The 12,307-nt window shown below is 31.9% G+C and overlaps 1 protein-coding gene across 1 annotated transcript; it reads left to right on the forward strand.

The window, feature by feature from the left end:
* Positions 1 to 5,647: 5,647 nt before the first annotated feature.
* LOC114192612 (polygalacturonase-like) lies at positions 5,648 to 7,482 on the forward strand. Its single transcript, XM_028082392.2, has 4 exons — positions 5,648 to 5,803; positions 5,941 to 6,249; positions 6,356 to 6,874; positions 6,994 to 7,482. Exons 1-4 carry the CDS (start codon positions 5,684 to 5,686, stop codon positions 7,228 to 7,230), a joined length of 1,185 nt encoding a protein of 394 aa, XP_027938193.1. The 5' UTR covers positions 5,648 to 5,683; the 3' UTR covers positions 7,231 to 7,482.
* The last annotated feature ends 4,825 nt before the right edge of the window (positions 7,483 to 12,307 follow it).

A 12,307-nucleotide genomic window follows, 5' to 3' on the forward strand; every position in this document is an offset into this window, starting at 1 on the left:
ACTTGTTGCTCATTAAGACCAAAAGATATATGATATCTTTATCACCCTCTCTCAAAGTGGGCATGAAGATTATGAGGGCCTAACTTGGAAGTTGCAAGTTACATTTTTTAAAAGCAGTAGGATGAAGAGAATCTTGAGAAAGTTAAGAATATTGAGATTTTTTTTTCATTGTTAATTCTTATCAACTACAAAGAGATATACAAGAACAAGTGCATCGTTTTCACCAAGATGAATAAATAAAGGGTGAGGAGAAGTAAAACTCGCCATGAGTGAAACAAGAAGACAAGGTAATGGCGAAAGGTGTTTTTCATCTGATACCATGTTAATGTTTGAAAAACATAAGTAAGAGGACCTTAAAAGATAAAATAATTTATTCAAAGTATGAGAATGAGAGTTTGCATACTGATTTATTAGAGACTTGTCTAATATATAGATTAAAATATCTCATAATATTGTTAAGATATGTCAAATATTGTATTAGCTATAATTTAGGCACTATTATCTCTGTGAGCAAATCTGTGCACTCATCCCTTTAATAGACGAGGAATTATAGCACTATTGTATCTATATATATGGTACCCTATTCTTTGAAATAATACATTAAAATTATTCTTTAAATCTTTTCTATATGGTATCAGACCTAAACACCGACATCCTCTACAATATAGGAAGCGATGCTTCGTTATTTGAATATTTCTGATGGCTCATTTCGATAAAAATCAATAGGAGAAACTTGATTTTGGGACTTTCGCTGCTACCCATATGTAAGAAGCTATTCCCAAGAGTCATAGTTCTACTGTTGCCATATTTGTGACCAAGTAAGGTATATCTAACTCTGCTCTTAATCTTTCTGCTGTTACTAGGGGTGGTGATTGGATAATTGATTCAGGTGCTACCGATCATATGACTTGTGATCCACATAAATTTATTAATTTTCCCCCTAATTGTTCTAGAACTGCTATTGTTAATGCCAATGAGATCTCATCTCCTATTGAATGTGGATGTACTATATCCCTCTCTCCCTCCTTATCAATCTCTGATGTTTTATGTGTTCCTACATTGAACTGTAATCTTTTCTTTGTCATCAAGTTAACCAAATCACATTCTTGTGTTGCCTTATTTTATCCAACCCATTGTTTTTTTTTTCAGAACATCCATTCCAAGGAGAAGATTGACAGTGGTAGAGAGAGAAGGACTGTATTATCTTGAAAATGTCTCACAACAAACCCATAAAGGAACGTTGGCATGTCTTGCGAATGAACACATACACGATTAAAACAAAAAGGAAATTTAGTTATGGCATAGAAGATTGGGACATCCCTCTTTTGGTTATCTAAAAAAAAAAATTATTTCCATCACTATTTCATAAATGCAATATTTCTGATTTTATGTGTGAAACTTGTGTATTGTCAAGAAGTCATCGTGCTGTGTTTCCTTTAAGCAATAAAAAAACATATTTTTCTTTTTCATTAATCCACACAGATGTTTGGGGCCCTGCCCCCACAATCTACGCATAATGGGAAAAAATGGTTTATCAATTTTGTTAATGATTGTACTCGGGTAACTTGGGTGTATTTGCTTAAACATAAAAGTGATGTGTGTAATGTGTTTCGTTCCTTTCATCATATGATAGTTACTCAATTTAATACACACATTCAGGTCATTCGATCAGACAATGGGGGGAATATTTTAAGACTGAGTTAATCGAGTTCATCAAATCCAAAGTCATCTTACATCAAACTACATGTCCTTATTCACCACAAAAAAATGGGGTGGTTGAGAGAAAAAATAGACATATATTAGAGGTGACAAGATCCCTTTTGATAGATGGTAATGTCCCATCTCATTTATGGGGCGAGGCTGTGAGATCTGTAGTTTATTTGATTAACTTTTGAAGGCCTTTAGATGTGTTGTTTGATCATCGTATCCTTCCTTCCATAGTCTTTTTACCGCCTCATGTTTTTGGATGTGTTATATATGTTCACTTACACCCACATCAACGTACAAAACTTGAAGAACGAGCTTTAAAATGTGTTTTTGTTGGGTATGGATCAAATAAAAAAGGCTATTGTGCTTACCATCCACCATCAAAGAAATTTTATATCTCTATGGATGTGACATTTAATGAGCATAGTTTTCTTTATGTTGATTCTACACTTCAGGGCGACAATAAAAGTGAAGTGCATAATCAGGATGTTAGTATGTTTGATATCCAGATATAAAATTATACTGTAAAGATCAATTATTGTGTGAGGATCATTCTGCAGGAAGTGAGCCAATCCTAAATATGGAAACTTCTCCTTTGGATAATATAGTGTCTTCTGATCCTAACCAATTGGCTCAATCTTCTCCACAGGTTCGGCTTGACTCTTCAGAGGTACCTTCTGATCCTATCTTTGATAATACTAATGTAGTTGAAACTAATCATGAAATTTTTTCTCTTGATCCTACCCTTTATAATACTAATTTAGACAAAACCGATCATGAAATCTATCCTTGTCTGCATGAGACCACCAACACACCAAACATTGAGTCTACTACTGTCTAGTATAATCTTCCACCCCGTTCTAACCGTGGTCAACCTCCAGCTAAATATGAACCAGACCTCCAAGCCAAAGTTAAATATCCCATTAGTAAATATGTGTCATCTCACAGGTTATCCCAGCCATATGCATCATTTGTATCTCAATTATCTTCAATTTCTATTCCTAGTAATATACAGGAAGTTTTGGCAGATCCTAGATGGACCAAAGCAATGGTTGATGAGATGGCAGCTTTAGAAAAAAATAACACTTGTGTTCTTACCAAGAGGGAAGAAGACTGTGGGCTGCAAATGGGTATTTACAATTAAGCATAGAGCTGATGGAACTATTGAGAGGTATAAAGCATGACTTGGGGCTAAAAGTTACACTCAATCTTATGGTGTAGATTACCAAGAAACGCTCGAACCAGTAGCCAAGCTCAATACTGTGAGAATACTTCTGTCACTAGCAGTAAACCAAGATTGGCCTCTTCCACAATTTGATGTGAAAAATGCTTTCCTACATGGAGAAATTTCAGAAGAAATTTATATGGATTCTTCACCAGGTATGACAGATTCAATTGGAATGAAGGTTTGCAAATTAAAGAAGGCTCTATATGGATTAAAACAATCCTCAAGAGCATGGTTTGGAAGGTTTACCAAGTCTATGAAGGCTTTTGACTATAGAGCTAGTATCTCTGATCACACCTTATTTTTTAAGAGAGGAAAAATAAGAATTACAGCTTTGATTATATATGTAGATGACATGATTGTTACAGGAAATGACCAAGATGAGATTTTCAGTTTACAACAATACCTTGCATATGAATTTGAGATGAAACAACTTGGAAACCTCAAATATATTTTGAGTATTGAAGTAGCTAGATCAAAACATGGTATTTTTCTATGTCAAAGAAAATATACTATTGATTTACTATTAGAAACTGGACTGCTTGAGAGTAAATCATTTGATACACCAATTGAACAGAATCATAAACTCTTTCAATGCTCAAATTCGGCAAACATAGACAAAGGGAGATACTAAAGGCTGGTAGGAAAATTAATTTATTTGTCTCATACACGTCCAAATATTACTTATGTAGTGAATGTCGTTAGCCAATTTATGCATGACCCACAAAAGCTTCATATGGATGTTGTTGAGAGGATTTTGAGATATTTAAAGTGCACCCCTGGAAAAGGAATTTTGTTCTCAAATCATGGAAACTTAAAAGTAGAAGGGTACACTGATGCAAATTGGGTAGGTTCAAAAGATGATAGAAAATCTACCTCTGGATACTTTACTTTTGTAGGAGGGAATCTTGTAACTTGGAAGAGTAAAAAGCAGCCTGTAGTAGCAAGATCTAGTGCTGAAGCAGAATTCAGAGGCATGACACTAGGTGTATGTGAACTTTTGTGGATTAAAAATGTGCTATCAGATTTGGGCTTTAAACAAAATGAAACTATGGGTTTGTACTGTGATAATATGTCGGCTATAACAATTGCTCACAATCCAGTGCAACATGATAGAACAAAGCATGTGGAGATTGATAGACATTTCATCAAAGAGAAACTTGAAGCTGGAATAATTTCCTTTTTTTTTATAAGATCAGAATTGTAGTTGGTTGATGTTCTCACTAAAGGAGTGTCAAACAGAGTGTTTAATGAGTCTCTATTCAAGTTGGAAATGTGTGATATCCATACACCAACTTGAGTGGGGGCGTTAAGATATGTCAAATATTGTATTAGTTATAATTTGGGCATTATTATCTCGGTGAACAAATCTGTGCACTCATTCCTTCAATAGATGAGGTATTATACCACTCTTGTATGTATATATATGGTACTCTATTCTTTGAAATAATACATCAGAATTATTCTTTAAATCTTTTCTATAGTTATAAGAGAAAAAAATAAAATCTAATAATAAAAGAGAATAAAATATATAATATTTCTGTCAATAAATTTAAAATAAAAAGATATATGATATCTTTATTAATTATGTTAATATGTTAAATTACACAAATTTCATGGACACCTCCACTCAAGTCAAGCAGAACCAAAAATCTGCAAACCAATTTTTCATAATTTGTAGTGCGCTCTAAAACAAATTTTCAAATGTCATACGTTCTCAAACAATAGATTTTTGTAAACCAATATCTAAACAAAATAGAGACAATAAGTATCAAATTTATTAAGATTCCATTAGTTAGGGTTATATTTGACCCAACTTACTATCTATATAAAAGCTTATAATGATTTGTGCAAGCTTTCAAGGATGATTCAAACCATCACATGTCAATTCTAATAATAGTAAACAAAACTATCTGTCCAAAAAGAAATTGACCAAAGTCAATTTGACCAAATATTTTCCAATGTCAACAAACTATTTCTTTTTGTTCATTTAGGATTAATAATCTAGTTGCTTATTTTTGTTATACAAAGCCATTGTATGGTATCTTATTGAGATCAACAATTCTCTAAATATATTCTAGTAATGTCAATTCCATAAAGTTTTTATATCGTAATGACCTTCCAAAATGTTTTAATATTCAATCATATTCAGATTCACTATGCCAAATGCGCAAACACCTTAGTCTAATTTCTTATTACCAACAAACCACACACGTATGAAACAGAGTATGGAAGATCGGAAGACAAACAGAAAAAAAAATGTTTAATAAAATAGATGAGTAAGTAACCATCATCTTTGTCATTATTAAGTGTTTGTTTTTCCTAAATACTAAATTAATATTTTTAAGTTAAAATATTATTAAAGTTTTTATTTTTTTTATCTAACATAAAATAAGTGTTAGGAATTCTATTTTTGTAACTAAACTATGCATGAAATTAAAACAGTTGACTCAATCAAAACATATTATTAAAATTAAATTATTTTTTTCAAAATTGCTCACTTACCGGAAAAACATAACAATAGGGTGATAATTCGTGACGTAAAGTTAATAGTAAATAATTGAATCTAAATATATACTAACAACTAAAAAAAGAAGATACACATGTGGATGATAATTTGCTTTAGAATTGATTATAATGTTAATGGTCTTTAATCCTTGCTAGGTCACTATAAATAAAGTTGTGTAGTTTGAAAATTAAATCACTCAACACAAGTGAACGTGTGAAACAATAAAAAACAAGAAAAAAAATATGAATTTTTCTGTGATCATATTATTTTTATCTTTTTCTGTAATTAATTTTGTTTTAGTTCAACCAGCGACTCTTGAAATATCAAAATTTGGAGGAAAACCGAATACAAATATAGCCAAGGTATGTTCTTTTATATTCAACAAAAAAAGTTATGAAATTGTAATGATGAAAAAAAAATACACATTTGATCGTAAATCATAGATTTTTTATTATTGTTACAATGTTTTTCAATAACGTACTATTTTCATAATTACAAGGCTTTAACAAGTGCTTGGGCTGAAGCATGTGCATCCACATCTGCTGTCAAAATTGTGATTCCAAGTGGAACATATCAAATGACCCATGTAGATGTAAAAGGTCCTTGCAAGGCTCCTATTGAAATTCAACTTGATGGCATAATTAAAGCACCTCCAAAGCCAGAGGATGTTGGCGGTGATCAATTGCTCAGGATTGGCTATGTGAACGCCTTAACCATATCTGGTAAAGGAGTTATTGATGGTCAAGGTTCATATGCTTGGAAACAAAATGATTGTTCAAAGAACACTAAGTGCAAACTGCTTGGCATGGTAAATAAATATTTTTGTCAAAATTCAAATAAAATATAACAACTTGTGTATTTATCAAAATTATATTTCATTCACTTTTTTTTATTATTTTATCAAATGTCAACAGAATTTGGGTTTCAATTTCATCAATAATTCAATAATTCGTGGAATTACAACCAAGGACAGCAAACACTTTCACGTAAATGTTTTGGGCTGCAACAATTTCACATTTGATGGATTTAAAGTAAGTACTCCAGGCGATAGTGCCAACACTGATGGCATCCACATTGGAAGATCCACCGGTGTGAATGTTCTAAATACAGACATTGCCACCGGAGATGATTGTGTCTCACTAGGTGATGGTAGCAGACAAGTACTTGTCCAAAATGTGAAATGTGGACCTGGTCATGGTATTAGTATTGGAAGTCTTGGCAAATACAAGGAAGAAGAGTCTGTTGATGGTATCACAGTTAAGGGTTGCACTTTGAAAGGAACTACCAATGGAGTGAGGATTAAGACTTGGCCTAATGAGCCAGGAACAATTACAGTTACTAACATGAGATTTGAAGATATTACCATGGATAATGTTATGAACCCTATCATCATAGACCAAGAGTATTGTCCATGGAACCAATGCTCCAAACAGGTATTTAGTTTCTTATTATCTATTGCATTGCCATTATTATTTTAGTAACAAAATATTTTGGGCACCAAGATGACTTAAAATCCTAATCTATCCTATCTCTTATTGTTGTGATGGTTCAGAATCCATCGAAAATAAAGATAAGCAAAGTTATCATCAAGAATATCAAGGGAACTTCAGGAACCAAAGAAGGAATTATCCTTGCTTGTAGTAGTGGTGTACCCTGTGAGGGTGTAGAGATATCTAATGTTGATCTCACATTCAAAGGAGCTCCAGTAATAGCTACATGTTCTAATGTCAAGCCAAAAATAACAGGAAAGGCTCCTGCCTGCACAGCTCCAAGTACTAAAAAAGAATAATTCAAATTTGTTTAGACAATATAAACGTACAATTTTTTTCTAGAAGAGTGAAGAGTCAATTATACTAGTAGTTATAATTGTAATTCCTTGTTAAATAAACACTTGAAACAAATTCAAGTAAATCGATAATCATGTATATAATCATTTTTGAATAATAGAGTGTTTTAATTATTTGACTATAACATGTCAAATAAAGATTTTTTAAGTTGTTTGTAGTATTATAAAGTTTATGAAATGATAAAATTCATCTAAGTCAAGAAAATATTTATTTCTTCAAGTGATTTAGATTATTTTTCTTTAATATATGTGATCAAAATATGAAGAAACGATGATTTTTTAAAAGAATATATTAAAGCTAATTTGATGGGTTTAGAATTTTGTTGATAGGTTAACTCAAGTTATTACTACGTTTTAATTTCAATTTTTTTATAATAATAATATTCATGGATTTTAATTTTAGAATTATAATTTTTAAAATAAACCGTAGAAGATTTCTCTTTTTTGTAATATTTACATTAAAATCAGTTTATAACACTTTTATATAATTTGATAGTATAATTGTACCAAATTTCTTTATCAAAGTTGCATGTTGTAGTTAATGGATTTAATATAACTTGTTTTCTGTTGCTGAAAAGGGTTGAATAAATTTATTGGATGTCCTCTTAGGAAATTCAATAATTTTGGCAATTCATAGAATGACCATTGGTTGGGGTTCATGAACACCATATTTTCTTGATGATAAAGTGACAGTTTTGCCCTTCTCTTTCGCAACTTCTGTACCCGACCTTGTAACCAACTCATACTCCTTCACTTTGATTTCCTTCTTCCCTCAACGACATCGTTTCAGACTGTGTAATCCGAAACATTTACGAATTACACAGTTGAGAGCTAAAATTGAAAAATGAAAAACTACTTTTATTTATTTCATTGAAGGTATAGCCGGTATTTTAGGGACTATGGAGGTGCTGCAAGAAACAAAGGGGTGGGTGCATATGCAATGACCCTTAGAATTTCGTTCTCTTTTAATTGAATGACAAAAATTTAATTCTCCTAAAAACTTAATTAGAAATAATAAAAGTATCCGTGTCCGTGAGTATTTATGGATATTTATCACCTGTCTGCAGGTAGCAAGTGAAATTTTTTGTTGGAATCGAATTGGAGATAAATATTATCCGCATCCGACCCAATCCATTAACATCCCTAAACTTAATGGATGACATGTAGTGTATAAAATTATAACATCTTGCTCCTAACATTACTTGTTAACTATTAATTTCAAGACTTCGTTAACTTTTAAAATTACATTTTTTTCTTTTAGCAAATAAATAATATATGTAATATTTTTTATTTAATATTTTTCTTTTAAATGTTTGTATTGTAAACATTAAATAGTGCCAACAATTGTATTCTTATCATAGTAGTCTGTCTACAAATGACCATGAAGTCAATAGGCCATAAAAAATTATTTTGTATAAATTGCACACAAAAAGTCTGGAAAATTAATTGAAAACCAAATCCCACATCTCTGACAGCTGCTATAATAGGAAATTTAAAAGCAAAAATTGTATTATATTATTGCAAAGTGTAACTTGACATTAATATAACGAAGTGCTGATAAGAAAAATACTTATAGAACCAAAGGTACATTCATATTTTATTTAATAGATGAACTACGTGAGATATGAGAATTTAAGAGTGAGCATAAATTCTATATCGAATAAAATGAGAACTTTAAGCATTATAAAAGGACGAAGATCCATAAACTCTATTGTCTTAAGATTTTTTTTATTAAAAGTTATGTCAATCCCTTATGTGTAGAGTGAACTCATGTTTCGTTAGTGTTGTATCTCTCTGGTGATCCTTTTCCAAAAGACCTAACAATGGTATCAGAACCAGGTGCGGTGACAAGCTTAGAGGAGAGTCCTTGTATCGAAAGTCTTCTTGACAGTGGGTCAGGAGGTAAGGGGTACTCGGTAGTTAGTTCGAGGGAGACATACCAATGTGAAGGGACTAACACATGAGGGGGGGATTGTTGGGAATCCAAGTGTGAGCCTAAACCCCACATTGAGTAAACATTAGAACGTTACGCACCATGTAAAGATGAAGACCCATAAAGCCATTGCTTTAAGGTTTTGGGTTAAGAGTGGTGTCAATCCTTATATGGGGTGAGGTCATGTATCATTAGTGTTATATCTTTCCGGTGATCATCTCTTGAAAGACCCAACAAAAACCAGGTTCACTCCAAGTTATTAAAGAATTTAAAGTGAATTTGTAGCATCAACACTTGGAAGTTAATTTGTAGTCTATTAATAAAACACAAGTAAGACAAAGTGGGAAGAGAAATACTTTATTCAAAGTATGAATTTGGTATTTGGACCTTTCACAATTTTGGCATTCTCATTTGGGTCATGTGTCTGCATCTCGTTTAAATTTTGTAGTGGTCTATTGGATTCTTGGGGGTACTTTGGACAGTAATGATAGTTCTGATTGTAGTGGGCATAAATTGGCAAGCTCTATGCTTTCGTTTTTTATTTGACAAACTCTTAATGTATTTAGTTGTAGCAGTGTGAATTTGAGGGGATGTTAGAATAAACCCATGTTTTAGGTCTATTTACTTGTTGCTCATTAAAATCAAAAGATATATGATATCTTTATCACCCTCTCTCAAAGTGGGCATGAAGATTATGAGGGCCTAACTTCGAAGTTGCAAGTTGCATTTTTGGAAAGCAGTAGGATTAGGGATGTCAACGGGGCGGGTAGGGTACGGGTAGTAGTTCCCCCGTACCCTACCCGCTGAATAAATATTCGCCCCGTACCCGTACCCATATCCGCGGGTATCCGTTATGCGGGTACCCGTCTATTTTTTTCATATCCGCGGGTATCCACGGGTACCCGCGGGTATTTAAAAAAATAATTATTTAACCATAATTATAGTTTGGATCTACAAGTCCCCTTTCTCCGATTGATTCTTGAAAAACAAACAAATAAAAAATCACTACCAATTTATATTGTAGTTTATTTTTGAATAAAATATTAAAGAAATTACTAACTTCATCAATGTCCACCTCTTGCAACATTGTATAAAGTTTCATGTTGTCCAATTTTAATCTAGAAGAGCCTTAAAACATAAGGAGTTCAGTAAAAATTTCTAACAATCACTTAATTAAAATATCTAAGTAAAAGTGTTAATTTCATTACCTTCCATGTTGGTCCATAACCAGTCTTAGAGACACATCAATGCCTCCACAGTATATGGAAGTAATTTACTCATTTGTGGGGTAAGAATCTGACCACCATTATTGAATGAAGACTCATAATGTTTTTACTAATATATATATATATATATATATATATATATATATATATATATATATATATAAAATTTTTCTGAATTAAAGTTTAATGGGTACGGGTATCCACGGGTACGGATACTATGATACCCGTACCCGCCCCGTTAACATGCGGGTATCAAAAATACCCATACCCACGGGTAGCGGTTATCCATTTTTAATATCCATTTCCTATCTGTTGCGGGTTTTATCTGCGGATACCCGCGGGTACGGATTTTTTTGACATCCCTAAGTAGGATGAAGGGAATCCTGAGAAAGTTAAGAATATTGAGATTTTTTTTCATTGTTAATTGTTATCAACTACAAAGAGATATACAAGAACAAGTGCATCGTTTTCACCAAGATGAATAAATAAAGGGTGATGAGAAGCAAAACTTGCCATGAGTGAAACAACGAAGACAAGGTAATGGCAGAAGGTGTTTTTCATCTGATACTATGTTAGTGTTTGAAAAACACAAGAAAAAATTAGAAGAGAAATACTTTATTCAAAGTATGAGAATGGAAGTTTGCATACCAATTTATTAGAGACTTGTCTAATACATAGATTAAAATATCGCATAATATAAAAGAAAATAATAAAATCTAATAATAAAAAAGAATAAAATATATAATATCTCTGTCAATAAAATTAAAATCAAAAGATATATTATATCTTTATCAATTATGATAATATGTTAAATTATACAAACTTCATCAACACCTCCACTAAAGTCAAGCAGAACCAAAAATCTGTAAACCAATTGTTCATTATTTGTAGTGCGCTCTAAAACAAATTTTCAAATGTCATACGTTCTCAAACAATAGATTTTTTTAAACCAATATATCTGAACAAAATAGAGACAATAAGTATAAAATTTATTAAGATTCCATTAGTTAGGGTTATGTTTGACCCAACTTACTATCTATATAAAAGCTTATAATGATTTGTGCAAGCTTCCAATAATGATTCAAACCATCACATGTTAATTCTAATAATAGTAAACAAAACTATGTGTCCAAAAAGAAATAGACCAAAGTCCTCTGACTATAAATTTGACCAAATATTTTCCAATGTTAACAAACTATTTCTTTTTGTTCATTTAGGATTAATAATCTAGTTGCTTATTTTTGTTATACAAAGCCATTATCTTACTGAGATCAACAATTCTCTAAATCTATTCTAGTAATGTCAATTCCACAAAGTTTTTATATCATAATTATTGGGAATAATCCAAGTATGAGTCAAAGTCCCACATTGGATAGAATTGACAAATTTAAACACTATATAAGATCAAAGACCCATATATGAAAAAATATATAACCCAACAGTGGTATCAGAGCCGATGATTCGGAGTGACTGACCGCATAACTTTAACACAAAAAAGTGGTCACTAAAGTGTGACTGACTACATAAACACAACAAAAAAGGGGTCACTCATACACATGAAGGAAAATATATCATATGAAAAAAAAATAAGGGACTCACCCTACCCTTGAGGGGTTGGGAATAGTCCAAGTGTGAGTCAAAGTCTCATATTGTCTAGAATAGACAAAGTTAAACACTATATAAGAATAAAGACCCTTAACACCACTGCCTTAAGGTTTTGGGTTAAAGTGGTGTCAAATGTCTTATATGTGTAAGACTAATGTCATATAACCATATGAAACCACAATCTTTCAATGGCTATAACAATAACCCATATATAACAAAAACGTATGAAAGAATATATAACCGAACAATAATGACC

The sequence above is a fragment of the Vigna unguiculata genome, chromosome 7 (genome assembly GCF_037176805.1).
Source record: "Vigna unguiculata cultivar grain cowpea cultivar isolate G323 ecotype 2 chromosome 7, ASM3717680v1, whole genome shotgun sequence".
In the NCBI taxonomy this organism is placed as follows: Eukaryota; Viridiplantae; Streptophyta; class Magnoliopsida; order Fabales; family Fabaceae; genus Vigna; species Vigna unguiculata.

Bases quoted from the DNA above. Each gene is read 5' to 3' on its own strand.
- LOC114192612 (XM_028082392.2), top strand. From the start codon at position 5,684: ATGAATTTTTCTGTGATCATATTATTTTTATCTTTTTCTGTAATTAAT. The intron at 5,804-5,940 runs GTATGTTCTTTT...CATAATTACAAG, and splicing joins CGAATACAAATATAGCCAAG to GCTTTAACAAGTGCTTGGGC. The intron at 6,250-6,355 runs GTAAATAAATAT...AAATGTCAACAG, and splicing joins AGTGCAAACTGCTTGGCATG to AATTTGGGTTTCAATTTCAT.